Consider the following 23,402-nt stretch of genomic DNA (forward strand, 5'->3'; position numbering starts at 1 on the left):
ACACTATCCTCGGTACGCGTTGCCTCACAGATGAGGTGTTGAACACTACTTTTTGTCTGGTCGAATACGCACTAAACTCACGTCCTTTAACGCCCGTAAGCGCCGACCCGTCCGACCTAGGCGCTATAACACCTAATCATTTTCTACTCGGTAACCAAGCAACCAGAATTCCGTGTATCGTTGGCGTCGACGAGTTCGATCATCGTAAGCGATACGCCCGTGCACAGTCATACGCCAATGCAATTTGGGCACGTTGGCTCAAGGAGTATGTACCTGCGTTGAACCGTAGATCTAAGTGGCAGACGCCTGCCGAGCAGCACCTCAAGGTCGGTGATTTAGTTTGGATCGTTGAAGAAAGCAACCCTAGGGGTTACTATCCAACTGCTAGGATTGAAGAACTTCGGTACGGCTCCGACAGCGTCGCCCGCTCCGCCGTCTTGCGCACGTCATCCGGATCGCTCGTCCGCCCACTCGTTAAGCTTGTACCGATCCTCCCAACATTTTCTTCCGGGCCGGAGGATGTTACTGAGTAAATAAAAAGAGCAGCGAGGATTGAAATGCACTATCCAGCGAGAAAGTATTACGTCATAATCTCTTAACCATGTAAGCTTTACGAAAAGATTAAATGCACACAAAATACGTTCTATTTGGCATAGAAAGCTCGGAAAAAGTTCGTTAAACATAATTTTCGTTGAGCCTACTAATATACTGAATCGATTGCGCTCCTTTTAGGCTTAATATTTTTATGTTTCGAAAACGTATCGGTGACCAATCCCAGCCGAAAATCAGCTCAGACAAAATACCTGCTAGCAGATACAGCTAGATTTGCCGGGCCATTTAGATGTGCTTATTGCCTTGATGTTACTTTAGATACAGTTGCTTACATCTTGTTTATGCTTCCTTATGAATTGAAAACTTCGATTCACTGATTTGTCAGGAATAAAAAGAGCAATGAAATAGCGGCATGAAAGATCAACAAAAAGCTCTTTTGAAGTCTGCGGCCTGAAAAAATGTAAAACGAAAAAGAGCGTCAGAGGACGGAACAAAACAAAAACCAAGATCACCTCAATATAGCTACTTTCAGCTTACAGCTTCGCCGCCATAAAAATTAAGAGCACATTGGTACCTTTTCGCCATTGGGTATTTTGTGTTGACCATCTGGGGAGGATGCACGATAAACAATATGGCCATTGTTCTCTTCTGAAGAGGTCAAATGATTGTTCAGATCCGAGTCTGCGATCATGCCCACGTCAACGGAGGAGCACGCTAAAATAACGCATAAGGAATGAGTCAAACAGAAATTTATCACGTCCAGATACCAGTTGGTGTTATAAACAAACAGAAAATTTCTGATTGAAAATCGAAAAGGTCCAAAATTAGATATTCGAGTTTTCTGTCCCGATGTACAAATTTGATAAACCAGCTGATTTTCTCGATCCCAAATTACCATTGTCAACTTTTAAGCAGGAGACAGCAGGATTACAGATAGAAGTTTTGAATATTTTCAAGGAAATATTAGAGAAGAGCTCAGAAGAAACGGACAAACAGAAACAACACGAGTATTAATAAATACTAGATACTGAGTATTGAAGTTGTAGGAGTACCTAACTCGTAGCTGTTTCGGCGCAGCCCTGAAAACCATTTTTGATGTCATTTAAGTTTGCGTATTGGAGAAAAACCAGCAATTCAAAACCAGCAGTGTCTGAAGTGATGGTTAGAGAACTGGTTTTAAACTACGAATCGATTAATGCACCCCGCAGATTAGACAAAACCGAGTCCAAACGAAGGTCGACATAGATCACTGACACTTTAATGACACATTAAATGTTTTAGACCACCTTCTCAAATCATATCCGAAATGTAGCCGCGATTAATTTACATAACACCGATTGCGATTGCCAGAAAAAAATGATGATTTTTGCCCAAAATCATTTTCAAAGTGCTAACGTGTTAAACGTGATTTCATTAAACGTGCTTAAAATGATTTTAAATTTTACATTTACCCTACACTCCCATTGACATGGTAATTATATCTGTCCTTGGAATTTTCAAGTGTTCATTTTTTATTCAAAAAATTATCTTCTTAAAAAGGTGCTATTTTGATCAAGTTAGTATTTAGGCTCCTCCCTCCAACTTTTTCTAATGAGCATAATGAAATTGGTACCAATAGTCATCATTAGAACTGGTAACCAAGATGAACTACAATCCAAGAATTGAGTAAAATGAAACAATACTCGCCAAAGATTACTTGAGAGCAATTTAAAGCCAGCAGCTCTTATGAATTTATATTGACAAAAGTTAAATAGATCAGTTATGATTACAAAAAAATTCATCGAACTAGAGATGTCTAGTTAAGTTAAGCTCAAGCAAGCTTGGCAACCAAGTTAAGTTAGGTTCAAGCTCAAGAAGTCACCAAAACTAATATTTACATGAAAAACGATATTTCAAGCTCATCTATCGAGCAAATATACACAATCTATTTTCATAAACGACCAATATTGGGCAAACCAAACGAAAAGAAAATGCTGATAATAATCAAAATACTTTCAAAATTTTTTGAATACAAACGACGTTCAAGTCAGAAAAACTATAGACATAATACTTGAGAAAAATGCTGTCAAGATAATTACTGTCAGTAATGCGCACGGCAGTAAAAATAAAACACAACGAACCCAAAATCAAAAAACACCTTAAGGTTTAAAAACAAATGGTGTTAATCATAAAAATGCGAATTATTCAAAAACAAGTTCTTCTGGTAAAAAAAACACTGACTACAACTAACACGCCTGAACAGATTAAAGCAAACAAATAGAAAACAGTTAGGAGCTGTCATCAAAGCAATTAGCAGATAAATTAAGACATCAAGTGCAGGCAAAACAAGAAAACATAACCGACTAACGTCGGGCGAATTGCTCTCAAACGACCGGTTGGCTTCATCAGTAGCTAGCCACGGTTTATTGAGGCTAGCTTTAGCTTGATTCGACTCTGCAACTTTTAGTTTTCTAGCCTTGTTAGTAAATAAATCAAATAAATTGATATTTTAAAAATTTGCAAAAGCTTTCAGATTTTGCAGCGAAAATGTTCAAAATAATTTTTGTCTTTGGAGTTATATCAACTAACCTATCTGCAAGGCTGGAAAAAACTTCGATGGCCAGTAATGATCGTTAAACTCAGAAGAGGACAAAAGTTCAAAAATTTTGAAAACAATTGCAAAATTTTTAAATCTTGCTAAAAATTAGGATATTAAAATCTTCAAAACCATTCCATTATCTCAAGAGACTATCCAGTATCCATATTTCAAGCTTTATATAGTTTTACTGGTTCATAATGATCCACAAACTTGAAATTTGATAAAAAATCTTCCAAAAATTTGAAAAAAAACTGCACTGAAAAAATGTGAATAGGATTTATCACAAAAATGCTAGAGCTGGAGTCATTAAAATATTGATAACCATTCCATTAACTCCAAAAACTATCAAACAGCTTGTCATCAAACCTTGGAGAAGGTCCCTAGGACCCTGGTGCCGGTAAAAATGATTAAAAAAATTCAAATAAGATTAAAAAAATTTGTAAAAATTGCAAATTTTTTTCAAAAATTGCGGATATTAAAATCTTGAAAAACAATCCATGACATCTAGAAGCTATGCAGTAACCTATTATAAAACCCTAAAGAAGGTGATGTGGCTCTTGAGGCTGGAGAAACCTAAAAACCGACAAAAACTTGAAAAAACGCAAGTTTTATAGAAAAAATTGCTAAAATTTGTCATATTAAAAAGTTGAAAGCCATTCCATGGCAATTAAAAATTTTTCGTTAACTTTTTATCAAACCCCTACGGACATTTTCTGGCCCCTGCGTATGGAAAGGAAAGACTTGAATAATGAAAAATAAATGTCAAAAAAATGCACGTTTTGTCAAAAAAAAATGCTTAAATTCGTGATGTTAAAATGTTGAAACCATTCCACTACCACTAGAAACGATGCAGTAACCTATTGTAAAACCCTAGAGGAGGTTTCTTGACACCTGGGACTGAGAGAACTCAAAAAGCGACAAAAATTTTCAAAAAGCTTGAAAAAATTGTGAATAGTATAAAATTTTGCGTGCATTTAACGATCGGTTTTTGGAACGTAGCCACGGTTTTTTTTTGGGGGGGGGGCATCGGTGGCTGATGGGGAGGAAGGGGGCGGGCAACAGTGGGGTGGGGTGGACAACAACGTGGTGGTAGGGTGTTGGGGTAATAGTGGGGGGGGGGGGGTCAACAGTGGCGGTGTCTTCAACCTCTAAGAACCGCCCTTCACACCATAAGTACAAGTCTCCAAAACAGTTTGAGCTGAAAAGCTCTAACAGCACTTAATGCCCGCTGGGTTCTACCTGTTTATCCCGTTTTCGAGGACGAAAAGTCAAAAGCGTCAGACAAAAAATTGGCTGAGCGACAAATCGCATAAAAAAGACCGACAGGCTAATATAATTGCTACAAACTTCGTTTGAGAGCAATTAAAAAACAATAACATTTTCTGAAAACACATATCTTCAAAGGCACTCAAAAAATTTAACAACAACCAAAATTGAGAAGGTCAAACTATTCCATAGTAGAAATCCAATAAAAACTGTCAATGGAACTCCGCAGAAAAATAACGACAAATCATAACCGACTAACGTCGGGCGAAATGCTCTTAAACATCTCTGGTCAGTAGATAGCTGCGGCTTAGGTAGGATAACTCTACCTTAATTGAGGGGGTGGAGGGGTACGACGTGAGCATGGGGGATGACTGATGAGAAGTGAGAGCGGATGGGGACAAAGGTTAGGGACATTATTGGTAGAAAGAGGTGGGGTGACAGGGGAGGAGGCATGAGTTAAAATGGGGGTTAAGTAAGAGTATCAAACTCCAAGAACCACCCTTCAAATAATGGTTTAATACTTTTTTTAACAGTTTCGGTGAATGGCATACTTAGAAACTAGTGAGCCGAATGACTAAGAGAATTTAACTTATTAACCATTAAGCTGCTACGACTTTGTATCTCAACAACTTACAATCACTTTTATATAAAAACAAATAATCAGATCACAAGAGATCACTCAAAAATCAGGAGACGAAAGTGTCACTTGAGAAGTCACGGAATATTGTAAAAAAAAAAACGCAAAAATGGTCAAGCAAAATTTTTCACAAAAAGAGACTCGCACGTTTCCAACACTTGCTTCAGGCTTCGTTCGGGCAACTCAAAACCGACACGAAAAGAGAAATTTTACTTTTTCTACTAATTATTGCTTGCTTGTTAGTTGCTACTTGATTGCTTGATGGAGTTATTGCTAGTTATATTGGAATCTGCATAACTGCAATCTGCTTAACTTGGAATCTACATAAGATTCTGCACAACTTACTGCTGCTTTTTATAGCTGCTGTTAGATAATCTACAATTAGGATCACACAAGCTCACTTGACCTTATCTTGAATTCAAGTAAAGAAAAGTCAATTTGAGAGTAAGGTAAATCACGTGTGACCAAAAAGTTAATCACGCGAATGAACTGAAAAACTCCTTCCGCTAAGAGTAAAAAATGACGTCACGCACGCAATTCAGTCAAAATTGCATTAGAAAATGAACAAAAAGCAGATTTTAAAGTGATTGACGTCATATGGTCGTAACAAAAATCTCGACGAAATAAAAAGCTATGAGGACAACAATAGCTCCAGCTATCGCTTTGCGGCTTTTAGAAGAATTAGTCGCCTACAAAATGATTCAAGAGATTACAATTACATACCACTAGAACACTACAATATTGTTGGAAAATCAAGAGAAAAAATCTTGCAAACAAGCATCTGTACCGTAGCTAAAAAATTGCAGTCCGAAGCTACTTGTTTCCGCACGTCAACGGTGAAGTTAAAAACGTTATTCACAGGTGAGATCGTACTGACCAAAAACAATCATTACAAAGGCGAATCATTACAAAAAAGCAGAGATTCAATTCAATGTAAACTCTTTGGAATGCAAAAATTCAGCAAAAATTCAGCCAGAAATTAAACTAATGCAACTACTCCTAACTCCATGATACTCCTCAATTTGGAAAACGGAGGAACAAAAAGAACAAAATAAAACTAATAGGTTTCACCAAACTCGCAAAAATTCCAACAGCAAAACAATTAGCTCGCACAAACCGTATGAATTAATTCTCATTCAGTTAATGACAAAGATGACAGAGAAAACACTAAAAACGAAACATTCTTCAAGGCAGAAAGCAAAAACGAGAAAAAAAAAATTGAAGTATATCCCTAGAGCAACAGAAACCATAGGATAGTTTTCCATCATTTCTTAAGAAGAACAGTCTCAAATTAAACGTTTTAAAATGGAATATTATTGCTGAACACAACCGACTGACTTCAAAAGAAATGCCGACGAACGCCTAGTTTGAGCTCAAAACTATTGCATCTTGCTTCAATGGGGGGAAGGGTAACTAAATTCACTAAGGTGAGGCTTCAAACGGGTCCAATAGAGGTTATTATATACCACTATAAACACTAACAAAAATTAAAGTGAAAAAGAATACTCTAATTTTGGCGCACTTTTGTTTGAATTTTAGTTGAGAATTTCCGCCATTTGAGCTGCTGACACTTATGAATGGTAGAGAAACTTAGGTCACGCAAAACGAAAAAGCCAAGGGCTTAAAAGTCATTTGAAAGATCAAAACGGTCAAGCGAAAACTTTACTTGAAAAATGCCCAAGCCTATACAGCGATCTTTCCAAATTAGTTTGAGAGCTATTAAAAAATTTGAACATAGCCGGTAAATTGCCAGAAAATAACCACCCTTGACGCGTTTGATGCACATTGGGAAACAGAGAAAGAAAAAAAAAGATATATTGACCTAAAAATTTTTTTCAGTGTCAAAAGTGTTCTAATTCGGCGTGCAGTTTCAGTTGGATTCTAAAACCATACTTAATTCAGCTTCTAAACTGAAAACTAATAAGCTTGATACCGATGTCAGCTAGCGAACACACTAATGAACTTTGATAACCTAATTCTCAACGAATTAATGAGCGGGCACATTATCGGTTTATCCCTTCTCTTTTGATTTTGCTCGTTAGGCATTGACTGTATTCACTATCTTGCGTAAATCATTGCATGAATGTAGCTAAATCAGAAGTCAAACGTGACTTATGTAAAACGAAAAACGTGATCAGAAGGTAAAGCGAATTAAAAATAAAGGAGAGCGCTTTAATTCAACTGTCTAATTTGTGAGAACACCACTTTCGCAAAAGAAAACTTTGACAGCGCTGCGCTCTAAAAGTTTCCTCGTTTATTTCCCACTTATATAACCTGATATCTTTCACAAAAATATTTTCAGTTTTGTTCAACAATCAATTCTGTTCAACAACTAATTTCGTTCAAAAACCAAGTTTAAGAAAATATTTCACGTGCTACATTAATGTTTACATCCTGCTTTACTGTTTCGCATCGGTATACACAAAAGGCAACCATAACTCTACGACTCGTAATAGGAACGCAATGACAGCCGACTGAGTTGACAACACGGCTATTATTAACCAGATCGAGTGACTAGCAAGCATCCATTTATTCCGACAAAAACAGTTGAACGAAACTTGGGCTAAACTAAAAAAGTTTTACCAGTGCAAACTTTTATCAGTGGAAAAACGAGAAGCTGACCAGTTTTGAATCAGGTAAAAAAGACTGGTAAAGGAAACAAAAAATAGAATGTTTAAACACACAGCCCTTCTATAGCAGCCACATACTACGGCTCACAATAGCTCCCGATTTGATAGAATACAGCCTTAACATTAGGGACATCAATAATGCGTCTTTGCAGAATAAAAAGTTTGCAGAACAATAAGTTTCTGAAGAAACCAACCTATCCAGAAACCATTTGTTGCCATTAAAATTAGCAAAACTCAATTTAACATAACCGATTAAGGTCAAGCCGACCGATTCAGAACAAACAAGCTAACGTCGGACGAATTACTCTCGAAAGACGTTCGAGGCAAGAAAAATGTTTGCGGTGCAAAAATTTGATTAGAGAGGGTTTCGTAACCGCCACCTCTCGGTTAAGAGTCAATGCCATTCCTCACAACGCTAGATTATCTATGTACTGTTCTTGCTTATAATTGGTTTAATTTTATCAACTGATTCAATTTGAGAATGCCCGCAATTCAAATCACTCAAAACATAAACCGACAAATGTCGGAAGAATTGCTTTTGAACGACAGGCGAGGCAATTTAATTCATGGTCTTTAGTACAGATCAATTTTTCTTTATGGGTGCAAAAAAACCTCTTCCCCACCAGGATTCGAACCACTGACCTCCCAATCCATTGCCACCCGCACTAATCACTGTGCTACGAGTCACTTATTTTTCCTATGCTGCAACCGGTTTTATATTAGCAACAAGCTTTACTTCGGAGCACTAGAGATCACTCAAAAAATGATGAACGAAAGCGTGAAAAAGTCACTTGAGAAGTCAAAGAATGTTTTAGAAAAGCGCAAAATTGTCCACCAAAAAATTTGCATACAAAAAGACCAACACGTTTACAATAATTGCTATGAACTGCGTTCAATAGCAATTAAAAAATCAAGTGAAGCGTGAAAAAGTTAATCAGGAAGTCAAATCGAAAGAATCTTCTAGAAGAAAACGGTTCACCAAAATTTTGCACAACAAATACGCCTACAAAAATTAATCCAAACTTCGTTCGAGAGCAATTAAACGACAAAACACAGCTGACAAATAACATTTCATAAATAATATAATGCAAAAATACGAGCCAAACATAGCACAAATATTGCCACAAACCTCGCTTGCAATCATCTAACAGAGTGTGAACCGATGAGCTTTATGTGATAACATAGCCGGCAGATTGCAGAAAAATAGCCGCCGTTGACGCACTACACGCACATCGGGATTGAAACAGAAAAAAGAAGAGATTGAAATTGACAAAAATTTTTCCTAAGTTTCAAAAATTATTCTAATTCAGTGTGCAGTTTCAGTTAGATTCTAAACCTAAACTTACTTCAGCTTCTAAACAAGGGTATCAAGCTTAATAATAATATCAGCTAGCAATCGCTCTAATAAACTTTGATAAACTAATGCACTATGACATAATGACCGGGCTTTATCCCGTTTCTTTTGATTTTGCCCTTTTGACAGTGACCACATCCATTACGATGCGTAATCCAATGCTTGAAAGAATTTAGAATCTATTCAGTTGAAACAGTGAGTGAGTTAAGTCAGAAGTCAAACGTGACTTACGCTAAAACGAAAAACGTGGTCAAAAGTTAAAGCAAATTAAAACACACAGGACAAGTCCTGAAGTACAATTCAAAAAATTTTCATCGACTAAGCAAAAAACAGATCAAAAAATTTTAAAAAAACAGAAAATCAATGTCAAAATGCCTCATTTGAACAAAAAACCAATAGCGAGTAATGAAAATTTGGTTCAAACAAAAAACTAGGCCTATGTTGTTTTATGGTTTCGTTTCGAGGTAATCATAAATCATTGGAGGTGCGTTTTGTCTGATGAGTAGTTGGATGGCATTTCCACTCCGAGTCGTTTTCGAAATTCTTCCGGTTATGTTTTTATTTTTTAAGATCTGTTCAGATGTTTTCATGATTTTTAAAGTAATTTGCTTTCTCGCTAGTAATTTTAAAGTAATTTCCTCTATATTATTACTTCATCAAAACAACTAGTACTCACAAAAACCACTAATGAGAATTTTCAAATAACACTTGCAGCCAAATGAAAAAATAAGCTCTTAAACAACTTGGACTAAAAAACTGGAAAAAAGTTAAAAATTTTTTTAATATTACCAAAGCACATAAATCCAAAGAAAAAGCACTATTGCAAAAAAATAGTTTCAATTTTCGCCATTTTTTATATTTCTCAAAAAATCCTTCACATAAACAACACTGAAACCACTTGTTATCTAAAAATCGCTCAAGAAATAGGGGTCTTTTCAATACCTATTTGAGGCATTAAAACAACAATCGTCAAAATATTGCAAAAATTAGCCCAAATCAGCAAAATATATGAAAAAACCTCCGAAGTAGCATAAAATTCAGAAGAAATTCTAGATACCTTCAAACTACTACCAAAACCAGCCTAAAGTTACAAAATCATACCCAGCCTCTCAACCGAAAAAAAATTAAAAAAAAAAACAGCTTTAAAATGCCGCACGTGAACAAAATTCGCTCGCTTGCAGAGAATTTTGTTCACACCTCAATTTCTCCTGAAAACAGCGATATGAACAAAACACCACTCTCTTTTCGCTCCTCTACATTTTTTTCAGCAGCATAATCACTCCAAATTTTTTTAGTTGTTTCATTTCCTGCTTCAAAAATCACTCCAATAAAATTGGTTGAAAAAAGACTTCTCCAATACTCCTATTGGAGTCGTAAAAGACAGCGCCCCAATACAATTCAAATTCTTTGAATTGTAAAAAAACGGAGAGCGCCTAAATAATAGCCGTTCGAGAGGCTGACGGCGGCTATTACTAATAATTTAAAAATTTCGATTCAGCAAATCCAAAAAAACTGAAACAAATGGCGCACTTTTGGTTTGACTTTATCGTCCCATATTCAATTCAGCTGCTTATTATCGTCATTTAGGGCGACCTAGTTCACGCAAAACGCAAGTCAAGCGTACAAAAAATACTCAAGCGATTGAAAGAATATTCTAGAACAAAACAAGTGAAGAAACAATTTTTAATTGGAGAAGACGCACAACTCCAATGGTTGCTTCAAACTTCGTTCGTGGGCAATTAAAACACTATTTATTGTAAGAACTTATCCAATAATCAAGCATAAAAACAGTTAACAAAACCTGGAATGTCTTAGAGAATACTAGCTGATGCGTCCAATTAAAATTAACATTTGGTTGAGACACAAAAATGTCAGATTTAAAACAAGATGCTGAAGTAAGCAAAGAGAACGTACGTGAACCTCCGCCGTCGTTGTTGGCGTCAATTGACATGGACGTTGGCTTATGCTGAGATGATGCCTTGAGCATGAGAGATGGCTCGATGCAACAGTTGTTGTCGTAGTGGTAGTTCCTGCCCATCACTGAACAGAGAGGAGGCAAGTCCTGTTGGTGCGATACGCCATTTGATTCGGGGTACATCTTTTTATAGCGATTCTAAGCACAGAAACGTTGCTCTCAAATGACTTAGAATTCAATATTAGTTTTCATTCAATATTATTTTATTTCAATTCCTCTTACTCATCTAATTTGTAGTTTCCTGGCACCCGAATTTCCGTTACAGTGAGTTAAGATCACATAAGTGTGGACGATTATTAGAATTTTGTGCAAGTTAATAATACTGAATTTTGAAAAGGCCGATTCTGGAAAAGATATATGCAATCAGTACAGTTTAGGCCTTTTTGACAGATTACCATGCAGTCTTAGTAAGTCCGTCAGTCAACTTTAAGTTCCAATTTATGCAAAAACGGAAGGATTCATTACATGATAGACACATTACAAAGAAGAACTAAATGAGAAATTTACAAGGGTGCGGATACTGCTTTTTACTTTTTTTATACATAAACATAGCTGGCAGATTGCCAGAAAATAGCCGCAATAGATTCGTAGATCGGCAGTCTAAAAAAAACAGTAAAAAAGACAGACAAAAAAAATTGTCTTTTCATTGAAGGCTGATCTGTTATTTTGATTAAAATCTGTATAAATTATTGCTGCCTCTATTAGCTGATCTCAATTAACCTTCATTTAGAGTGACACACACCCATTTGACCTTATCTCTTTGAATTAAAGTAAATAAAAGTCAATTTCAAAGTGAGGAAGTCATTTTGTGAGGTAAGTCAAGTGTGACCAAAAATTTAATCACGCGAATGAATAAAAAACTCGCTCCACTAAGAGCGAAAAATGACGTCACGCATGCAATTCGGTTGAAATTGCATGAACGAATGAACAAAAAGTGGCTGTGACGTCATATGGTCGTAACAAAAATCATGACGACGAAATAAAAAAACATAGCAGGACAAGTCCTGACGTACAATTCAAAGAATTTTCATTGACCTATCAAACAAATAGACCTAGAACGGACAATGAGTGAATTGGAAAAACCATTTCTAAAAAAAATTAGATGAAAAAAACAAAAAAAAACAGAAAATCAATGTCAAAATGCTGCTAGGGAGAACAAAAAACCACTAGTGAGATATGTAATTTTGATTCTAACAAAAAACTAGGTCCAGAATGAATTGTGAATGGATTGGAAAAATTATTTAGAAAAAAATCCGATCCAAAAAATCGAAAAAACAGTAAAAATCAGAGTGAAATCGCCGCATGTGAACAAAAAACCACTACCGATAAACCGAATTTTTGTTCAAACACCGTTTTCTCACTCTACTTTAAAATTAGAGCGAAAAAAATTCACGCCGCAAAACCACTCGCTTTTTCGCTCCATTTCCTGTTTCGGCGTGACCAAAATCACCACTCCAATTTGACTTCAAAAATCATGAAAATATGTGAACAGATCTTAAAAAAAACATAGCAGGACAAGTCCTGACGTACAATTCAAAGAATTTTCATTGACTAAACAGAAAACTAGACCTAGAACGGACTATGAATGGATTGGGAAAACCATTTAGAAAAAAATCCGATCCAAAAAATCGAAAAAACAGTAAAAATCAAAGTGAAATTGCCGCATGTGAACAAAAAACCACTACCGATAAAGCGAATTTTTGTTCAGACGCCGTATTCTTACTCTACTTTAAAATTAGAGCGAAAAAAATTCACGCCGCAAAACCACTCGCTTTTTCGCTCCACTTCCTGTTTCGGCGTGACCAAAATCACTACTCCAATTTGACTTCAAAAATCATGAAAATGTGTGAACAGATCTTAAAAAAAAAAGCGCCCCAATACAATTCAAATTCTTTGAATTGTAAAAAACCTAGAGAAGGCCAATAATAGCCCCAGCTATCGCTGTGCGGCTATTAAAAAGTAAATCTTAACGTACGTACCACTACAAGTATGATCGCCTACCTTTCTCCAGTGCATTATGCACTTGAGACCACGCTCTGTGATGAAGAAGAGATAGATGCCAGCCAGAACCATCGCACCCTTCCCCAAGTATTCGTCACCCTCCATTTGGAACGCCTACACATTACAATCGGAATCTTAAGTCTATAAATGAATCGACTGCCATGAAATGATCCCAAGATATATTACGTTCTCTTCCGCTAGCTCCACTGTTTACCAGTATCGAAATAATGATGAGATGAAACTTCCTCAATTACATTTGGAGTCATTACATTGGTTTAAAACAACTAGACTTCATAGATTAAATATCTCTAAATCGTATGGAAGCATGAAAAAATGGAGTAGTCTGACACCTAATAAAAATAAAATCCCTTCTGATATTGACCATTCGGCTCAATAAACTGATAATAATTGAAAGACCCAAGTGCGCATATAATCAGAAAAATCAGTTTTTGACGTAACGGCATATTTAATAGCAGGGTGGTACAATAATGGGAAAAATAAACAAGACATCTGTGGTGTAAGTTATTTCTTACATGTGGTATGAGATGAAGTACGCTGCTGCCTGAGAGAGATCCGACAGCTAGGGCAACTAGAAAGGATAGCACGTGGTGATACATTTTGGCGTTCATGAAGGGAATTAACAGGGCACCCGTCATCGAAGTTACGCTGATAAGAAGCACAACTGCACTCCCAACAACCCATGCTGAAAAACAACCCCAATGTTATTGATCAAGTTAAATAATTTCACAAATGTAGCTTTCTTTTGATGTGGCTAATTTGGGTAGTACTTTATCAAAATGCCCGTAACTTGCTTACATTAATTTTTCACAACTGCATCAAAGAATAAATTTCTATACTGTTATGGGAGGAATCAAAAGGATAATTTCAATATTTCTACTTCATGAAGACAGCATACGATGCCCTCAAACAGGTTTAAACCTGTACGGGAGAAGCCATGTTAAATATCTAAACCTCGAATAGGAAAATAAACTACGCAATTCCCCTTGTGGTATGACTTGTTCAATGTATTTGATTGAAAGTTTCACTTCATATTCATTTATAATTTTAAATTTAATAATACACTAGCAGGCCCGCAAAACCATAACGAGAAAATCATTCACACGAATAAGAGGTTTAAAAAAATTAAGGTTTTTGTTTCGCACCGACTCGGGCTCGAACCCATATCCCTCGCTTAACAGCTATAGGTCTCACCAATTACGCTAACTATGGGTATTGCACTTGTCCTTTACTCTTTCTACAGCAAATTTCTGGACAAGGGCGTTTGTGACCCGCTTGTTTTTGCTATACCAATTGCTTAATGAGCGCAAAAAATGTGCATAATCGGAGCTTAAAAAGGACGGCGAAGCCCGTCTCAAAACGCATTGATTATGCGCTAGGTTGCATGATTAAGGACCCCTAAAACATGTTACGATAGGAGCAATGTTAACGATTGTGCTCAACTGCGACTGATGTTAATATAATAAAGGTAGATTCAAAACTTAGTTTCATAGTGATTTTATGGACAATGGTAATAGAACCGCAAATCAACAGCTATAAAATAAAACTCAACCTGTGGTTATACTATGGAGGACAGAGAAAATGTTTGATTTTTCCAATTCAGTCAGTTTGAAGCTCTTGGTGTATTCTGTTTTTGCCTCCCGTTTCGTGGGGTGACTATTTGCTCAACTGGTTTTCTTGATTATTAAATTTGAGAAGAGAAAAAAAGAGAAGTAAACAAAGGGGGAGAGAGAGAAAGAGAAACGGAAAGACGGAAAAAGGAGATAGGGAGAGAATTAGAGAAAGAAACAGAACGGAGGAAAGAGAAGAAAGAGAGGACGAAACACACACACACACACACACACACAGAGCGAGAGAGAGAAACACACAGAGAGAGAGAGAGAGAGAGAGAGAAAGAGAATGAAAGAAACGAAAAATGATTGCTCTAAAATTAGTTTAGGGGCAACAATACTAACTGGAAAATCCAAGTGGTTTACGAAAATTGATCGTTCAAAGGCTTGAAATGAAAAAAAAAACAAAGAAAAGACCAAGCCAATGGAAGGAAGAATTGCTACAAAGAGAAAACAATCGCCATTTTTCATTCCCCAAACACACACAGGAACATAAAACGAATCAGCGTCGCAAGAAGTGCTCTCCAACCACAGGCGCCATGGAGTTGATTAGATAGTTTCACGTCTACAAAAATGAAGGTGTCCGACACGGGTTCGATCCCTCGACCCTCCAATTAGCAGGCCTCCATCTTACCAACTGCGCAAAAACGACTACATTCCACCTTTGCTTACAATCGCTTGTATCGTATCAATAAACATATTTCAGATTGAGAGCATTTGAGATCACGCAAAAATCAAAAGCAAAGTGTGAAAAATTTAGTTAAAAGCTAAGAGTGTTCTAGAATAGCGCAGAATCTGTACGGCTAAAACTTTGCACAAAAACTGAAGTTACAAGTTTACAATAAGAACTTCAAACTCAGTTTTGGAGCGATTAAAAAACATAGTACCCCGGACAGTAAATCCTCCCTCTGGGCGGGCATACCTTCAAGCCCTCTTAGCCTCGTGGTAGCTGCACCTGGCCAACAGGCTTTTGTCCCAGGTTCGGTTCTCACCCATCTACTTTGAGCTTTTTAGGCCAATGACCTCTCGATATGTTCGCTTAACCATGCTGCTCAATGCGGCTCCTAAACATGCGCTTCGAGAGGCCCCTTAAACATGCAGAAAATTTTTCCCATTTTAGAGCTCACGCGTATAATATATAGGATGTCTACCATGGCGTTACTCTAACTCATACCTCAAACTACCCACTTGCTATTGTTCGTGTCGTATATCAGTTCTGATATTTCGGCATTCGTATAAACGATATTTTTAACCGCGATGAAACTGACATTAAGATACTATAGCTAATCTCTCCATTGCCTTTCGGAGAGTAAAAGCACTTTGTATGGTCGGCAAAAATACAAGTCAAAGTATAGAAGACAATTGATGTAGAGAAAGAAAAACAGTAGACTAAGAAATGACCCTTGAGGGGCACCATTTTCAATACGCAGACTACATGATGAGAAGAAGTAGGGCAAATATGTTTCCCAGTCAAATGCATACTAGGGACCAGAGAGACTGGACATGCCTGATCCCGCCGCAAAAACCCGTTTCTCGCAGTCTGCGTTGCCCGCTCGTAGTTCTGCCGCGTAGAGGCGTCCATACTTGAGAGCCTTACTTAAAACATGCTTTTAAGTATCGATACTATTTACTCAATTTACCTTGCTATATGTAAAAAAAACAGTGAATAAAAAAATGTTAAAATGGTCTTACTCTTCCATGATAATCTGTTTTTATTTGTTGAACACGCTTCGATAGCTGCGTCTATCTCATCAGAAAAACTGTTGTATACATCATCTGAGACAGTTCTGTTGTAAGGCAAGGATTCGATCTCGTTCACTGTGTCCTTTGAAGGTGAGTCAGATTTATCTTGTAGAGATATGAAGAGTTTCCGCAATTCATCGCACTAAAACGCAATTAGTGCCGTATTTAGATTATTTTAATTGAACTTACATTATAGCCCACTAAGCACCAAACATTAGATAGATAATAGACGGTAAACAGCTCAGCAATCTGCAGGCTACCATTGCGGCATTTTCTAGATGAATTGAACTGCAGACAGTAAACAAAAAATTATTCACCTGTTCTAAGGATTCACCGTGTTCGGATACTATATCTTCGTATTGTCTCCGAATATCTACTTCGCATCTAAACAGGAAACTCAATCAGATACGTAACTTCAACTTTTAAAATGGAAATGCAGGGAACAATTCTGTACTTACAGGGCACTCAAAATGCACCATGAGAGCAGACATGCAGAGAAACGACAATAATTCGTCATAGAATCTCCCTCTGATTACTTTGGCCTCTTAACAATTAATTTCATTACATAAAAAGACAAACCTCTATCTGAAACGACAAAATTGGCTCTCTTTGGTTAAATCAAACAAAGTTGCCAATACAGCACAAAAATTGAAAAGGGTATGATCTACCCAGTGAACAGAAGTGAGCCCCACTTTGAAAAATCACAGCAGCGCTTACAAATTTACCTCAACAACGCATTGTATTTTAATCGTAAACAAATATGCTAATCTCTAAGAGGCGCGTCAGAGCGGTGAAATAATATGCGAAATAAGAATCAAGCCTCCCCTCCCGCACAACCGTGCAGGTATTTTCAACCTCGGTTACACATGTAAAAACGCGGCAGCTACTCCTGCGGCGGCCGTCTCTTAGAGGTACAAAAGTCAAAAAGCCCTTAAGATGGCCTTCGATGTCAGATTCACTCACAATTATTAAACAGAACGTCCTGTGAATTTCTATAAAAACGACTGGCAAACGATTTGCATGGTCAGTAGTTAGCTTTGGCTTGGGGAGGTTAGCTTCATAAGCTTAATTGAGGGGTGTGTGGAGCGAGTGAAGTTGTTGATTATTCTCAGCAATAGCAGGAGGCATAGTGGGGGCTAGTATAGCGGGGGCTAGTATCTTCTGAGCCGGAACATTGCAACAAGATTCAAAGGGGCAGTGAATCCAGGTCTGCACAAGTCTCTTGTAAAAGAAGCACTTCTCGCATACATACGAGTTCAACTGAATCTATCTATCTAGCTAGAACATAGAGAATCCATCAAGATGAGAGCATTGTTTCTTTGGACGTAAGAGCCTATATACAAACGTCCCAGTTAATGAAGCAACTGAAATAGCCTTGAGGAGCCTGTACTCTAGTGACCACGCCCCAGAGATGTCAAGATTGACTGTGAAAATACTCTTAAAACTATCTGTGAGAAAGGTCTGTTTTAAATGCAATAACATATGGTTTTGTCAGGTGGATGGCTTAGCAAAGGGAGCATCATTTGCAGCAACTTTGGCAAACATTTGCACGAAATCATTTGAACATCAGAGGAAGAGAACATCAATAAGATTCCTAAAAATGATCTTGAAGCCTGCCCTGAATGCAACCGTAGAGTCACCTATAGAGTCGAATGTGAATAAGTGAGAAATGGTTCCAGGCAAAATGCCAAAATTTTGATAATCAAAATTACGCTAAAACGAGGACATGATGTGGGATTGCTCCAATTGCCAAAAAATTGAAATACTATATAGTGAACAGGAAACTGAAGAATTATTCGAAAGATATGTAGATATAATTTGTACGCTAAGTGGTGAATCGGGCATCTTGATCAGAAAAGTAAACACCCATCATAGTAAAAGGGGAATTCAGAATGAAAAGGCTCGACGAAAATGGTAGTTTAGCCATTTTAGACATGAACATCAATATAAATAGCTGCAAAGAAATTAATTGCGAGTTGTACAATAAACCAACCGAAACGGGAGCTGTCTTGAATTTCCGTGCCTGTTCGCCAATCTAGCAAAAGCAAAACGTCGTAGAAGGGAATGTTCACTGCGTTTTTAGAAGCATTAGCGCATGGCAAAAAATTCACAAAGCTCTGAGGAAAATGCAAGTTTTCGACTAAAAAGTCAAAAATGTGAAGGCTGAACTTCTAGATTAATCTACGATGCTTCATAAAAATCTAAACTAAACCGCAAATGAAGAATGGTGGCCAGACGATACAACAGAGGGGACAAAAATCACCAGCAAAAAAGTCAAACCGTTAGTTTTCCTGCAGTATCGAGCTATCATCAGCCTTCAATTGAAGCAAAAATGGAAAAAAAAATTGTGCGAAATGACAACCATCTTCAACATGCGAAAACTACGAATATGCCTACCGTCCATAGAATCTTGTTCTTTTGACTTTTATCTGAAGTCTCATGTGTTCCACGAACTCAGTTGTTGTGGTTGCAATTCCAATTATGTCAGACAGCCATGTCGACATTTGGCCACAAGAATTTCGGAGCATCAAAAAACCAAATCATCGGTGGGACAACATCTTGTGGAATGCTGTGGGACTCTAGTACACTTTAATTATCAGATAATAGATGAGTGCCAGGACACCAAAAAAATTATGACCATACAAGGTCTACACAGTAGTAGATGCAAACACAACCGAATATGCGGGACTATTACAAGAGCAGGGGACTAACATTGAAATAAAAATTGCAGAAAACGTTTCCTGCCTAACAAATTTTTTGAATCACTATGTTAGTAAAGTTACATTGTTCATCAAAACAAAAATCTCCTATTCAAAAATTATAATGAGAAAGACTCATACTAACATCTTTAAATTTTTTCAACATTTTAAAAAATTTTAAGTTTAAACATATATCATATATGAATTTTTGCAAAACTCGAAATTGTAAATAGATATTCATACACATTACTGTATATATTTATTTTTGTAAATATTTAAATTAATTTAACTCTTGACAATGCAAGTTATTGCGAAAAAGTTTGAGTAAATTAACAACTTAATATCAGCAATTATTTTTTTTAGCCGTAATTACTTTCGTCAGGAATCACAATTTAAGCAATTCTAGGAATTATCTTAAAAAAACAAAAAAATTTTACTTATACGATATCTTGACTATAAACAACTCATATTTACAGCTATTATCAATTCCTTTTTGAAACATTCCTGTTCTGGATTTTTCAAATTTGCCAATATTTTTGTTTTTCTAGGAAAACTCCAAAATTGCCCTAAGCTTCACTAGCCCACTTGTGGAGGATAAAAAAGTTTCGTTTTGTCATGCATAAAACATTTTTTAAATCTTTTTTTCTTTTCCAAGTTAAAACTAGGACTTGAACTAACATTTCCGTCTGGTCTCATTATATTTATCGCGTGTGTTTAGTCATGGCTTCAATTTGCTGATGTATAAAGCTTCGATAGGCATGAGTTTATCTACTTTGCGACAGGCATACAGAACTTTCCATTCAATGTCATTCGTTGAGCCAATGCTTTCAACAAATTGTTCACCCACCTGTGAATCCTTCCCTGGATATTCTGATTTCATAGTGATAACAAGCCGTTTTGTCTGCCCAACATGGATGTATCCACATCCATTACATTTTAAATCAAATGCCACGTGGGATCTTAGATCCCTACCGAAAGATGATTTTAGGGTAGGGAGGTATGATCTTAAATTTCGCGTTATGAATACCACTTGCTAGTCCCATAGTTTTTTCAGATTGCTTGCAAGTTCTCTTTTATGGTTGCCTCTGTGTTGTAAAAAAGTTGTTGGTTTATCGTAAGATCTGGTTTTACGTTTTTGATCATCTTTTGGTGTCGTATCTAAGTTGATCATGACTGCCAATTATAATTTTTTCTGGGGTCTCGTTCATTTTTTTGAAAACCATTCACCAAGATACTGAATTTTGGTCCAGCATGTCTTGTTGTTTTCAAGCCTTTATTCGAAAGCCAACCATTTAAATGTTGCGTTTAAAATCCAGTGAACCGTCCCTTGAATCACATCTTGCCTATGCTGCAGTGGCTCACAGCATTGAAAAATGAATTTCATTCCTGTCTCAATTGGTTTTTCACTCCAAAGGCATGTACTATTAATTTCGCTGGTCTCATTTACATTGATGTCAAAAAAACCAAGTCCCTTTTAATGTTCACTTTTTCTCAGGTTAATTGCAGTTTTTGGTGTCATAAAAACGCAAATTTGAATTACTTGACCAGTTCACCGCGAATAGTGGAGTTAATATCATTCACACACCTTTTGAACAGTTTCATCCGCTCAGACCACACCTCTGTCTGTTGATTGCTGGAATGCTTACAAATAAAAAAAAACATCCTGCGTGTTTGCGTGTTCCTCATTTGTTTTTTGGCAATAAGCATGAAACCAGTTCTTGCAGGACTCACATTCTAATCTGTTTCCTCGGAAAATCACTCTCAGTCAATTCCCGTTTTGATCATTTAGAGATATTTTCAATAAATTTTGATTTCTGCAGTGATACCTCAAACAATTCCATCCACACGTTTTCTAGTATTACAAACAGTGATGTACCTGTAACTGGACAATCTGTTTGTACATACCAGATCCCGTTACACTTAAAATGGGCATTTGTCACCGCTAGCCATAATAAATTTTTCATTGCGGACCTTCGGATATCTGAAGCTAGATTGCTTGATTAGAGTTATCCTATATCTATTTCTATACCAGTTTTAGAGTATTTATCTTTGAGAAATTTCTCCAAACGGCACGTTGGTGTACAAATTTTTACGTCAGGAGATACTATCTGCTTGTTATCTTCAAGAGAGAGAGAGAGAGAGAGAGAGAGAGAGAGAGAGAGAGAGAGAGAGAGAGAGTGACTCTAAAGCATTCTGCGTGTTGGTTATAATGTGTGCGCCATAGAAAAAATTGCCAGATATCTGTTCAATTTTCATAACTACAACCAGGTATCGGAAGATCTAGTCGGAGAGGTGTACCATTTTGGGTATTTTTGCTAGGCCATAATACCACGCTGGTTGCTAATCAGTTGATCTGAGTCTTTGATAAATTTTGATATTATTTACCCCTTCAACATCAAATGCTACAGGCTTTTATTTGTCTCTTTTCTTTTGTGACCACGATTTAATTTTTTGCCTCAATTATTTTTAGCAATTGATCCAAATTTAGCACATCATCAAGTTTTTCTCTAAACGTTGTTTTCTTCATCACACAAAAACCGCAGCCTTTGTAAAATAGTACCAGCAAGTCCTTGGCTTTTAGGTAATCATTCGTGTTTTTCACCCCTCTATCAACCGGGATTTTGCGTTCAGTTTGTCCAAACCATTTTGCAGACGTCATTATTTTTACAAGGCTTCTCAGCTTTCGTTTAATTCTTGTATAATTCACGTACACATTTAACAAGGTCTGCGAACAAGTGCACCTCTTTAAATTTGTCCGTCACAGGGTATTTTGGTCCCAATGAAAAAACGTCAAGTACAAATTTGGGAAAATTACCGCCATCCAGCATGATAACATTAAGGTGGGAGCCATTCTGCAGCGGTCCATCTTGTCTCTCTGACAATTTATAAAATTTATCACTGAGTTTGTTTGGATACACTTTCCATTAAGTATTTTCAACCTTCTTCGAGATGCTTAGACTTGGGCTGGACGTAGCTTCTTCTGGCGGATTGCTCAATCTTTAGCCCCTTGCACAGTGAAGCCTTTCTCTCTGCTTTCGATTCATGCTTTTTTCGACATCACCTTCTTTTGATTTTCTCTAAAAATTCTTGCATATGAAGTCAGATAATGCATGGGTTGTCAATAGGCGTTAGATTCCCGTCAGGAATAGGCCCGGTCATCATATGGCTCGGGCACAAGAGCAAAGAACTTGACGAAGGCAGTCACTTTGTTTTTTTAAACAACAATTCAAAGGGGGTTCAAAACAATACAATATACATAGCGGCTCCGTAAGGACTTTAGAGGAAATTTCTAGGCATCATAATTCTCGTAAAGTAGGTGAAAGGGTAACCAACTATATGAAAATTGGCCTTCTAACTGTGTCACTGCAACGATCACTTCAATACCAAAATATAAAAAGCCACAAAGAAAAAGTTATGTAAAAAATATTTTGTCATGCACATTTTCGAAAACACGCTGCGTTCGCCAATGAAATTCTCTGCTTAGGAAATTCTCTGCTTTGGGTTTGCCAACTATGGGTGCTTTTTCTGGATTTATCAATTCCTGATTACTGGGGAAGAGTATAATTCCGAGGACGAATGGAAAGCTCCTTCTGTTTAAGAAAGGCGCCAGCCCTGGGTTCGTTGCTTACATCGCAGAACAATATGCAAAAATCTCTGCAAAGAGATTTGGTGGAACTCATCTGCTGTTTTTCGTACTCTGCAGCTGCTGTAACCGGTTTGGCGAGCGACCAAATTTTCAGGTGAACATGGTCAAGCGGGTCCACTAATGTAACATCCCACATAAAGTATTAATTGTCTTCCATTGTATGAGTGTAAGCTCATCGGGCCTCTTGCTATCTCTTCTGTAAGATGACTTGATTCTAGTTTCGAGGGTATAAGACCTTTTCATTCATTGTCTTTCATTTTACAAGATAGCTAGTTAACTTTGATATCACTCTACTGATTTTCTACAATCGCAAAATCTGCTGTTGAATTGTCGAAGCATGGAAAGAGAAATAATACTTTTGTTGAATCTTAAGGCTTTTGGTTTTACTAAATTTACCGACGAAGAAAAGAAGAAAATATTGTCCAATCGGAACAAGAGGAATTTTTGTGGCTGATTATATAATCACAGTTGTGTATTTGCTGTATTTTATTAGGAGGAGTTCTAGAAAGTGTCGGCCTACAACATTATTGTAGATTCGCTAATTTTGAAAAATAATTGAAGTTCGCTTTGGATAACCGGTCTGACGGACCAACTTTCCATTCATTACCTCGCTTTATTACTTTTCTTTGTAACGCTCTTGATTTGCATGTAGTAATCGGCTAAATGAAAAACTGCTTTCAAGTGTACCGCTGA

General features: G+C 36.9%; 1 protein-coding gene across 3 annotated transcripts in view; it reads right to left on the reverse strand.

The window, feature by feature from the left end:
* Nucleotides 1-23,402, reverse strand: part of LOC142357315 (metal cation symporter ZIP14-like) — a 339,525-nt gene that overhangs the window by 29,077 nt on the left and 287,046 nt on the right. For 2 of the 3 annotated variants that reach the window (XM_075408967.1, XM_075408975.1), the window contains exons 2-9: nucleotides 16,823-16,951; nucleotides 16,682-16,748; nucleotides 16,314-16,506; nucleotides 13,527-13,696; nucleotides 12,994-13,107; nucleotides 10,932-11,130; nucleotides 1,605-1,631; nucleotides 1,127-1,266 (exon numbers count right to left, since the gene is read on the reverse strand). In XM_075408967.1, coding sequence (XP_075265082.1) covers nucleotides 1,127-1,266; nucleotides 1,605-1,631; nucleotides 10,932-11,130; nucleotides 12,994-13,107; nucleotides 13,527-13,696; nucleotides 16,314-16,506; nucleotides 16,682-16,748; nucleotides 16,823-16,881 — 969 coding nt within the window. In that variant the 5' untranslated portion in view covers nucleotides 16,882-16,951. The remainder of the gene's footprint in view (nucleotides 1-1,126; nucleotides 1,267-1,604; nucleotides 1,632-10,931; nucleotides 11,131-12,993; nucleotides 13,108-13,526; nucleotides 13,697-16,313; nucleotides 16,507-16,681; nucleotides 16,749-16,822; nucleotides 16,952-23,402) is intronic. The other variant, XM_075408981.1, reaches the window with a different exon arrangement.

The sequence above is a fragment of the Convolutriloba macropyga genome, chromosome 2, assembly GCF_964194025.1.
Source record: "Convolutriloba macropyga chromosome 2, txConMacr16.3, whole genome shotgun sequence".
NCBI lineage: Eukaryota > Metazoa > Xenacoelomorpha > Acoela > Convolutidae > Convolutriloba > Convolutriloba macropyga.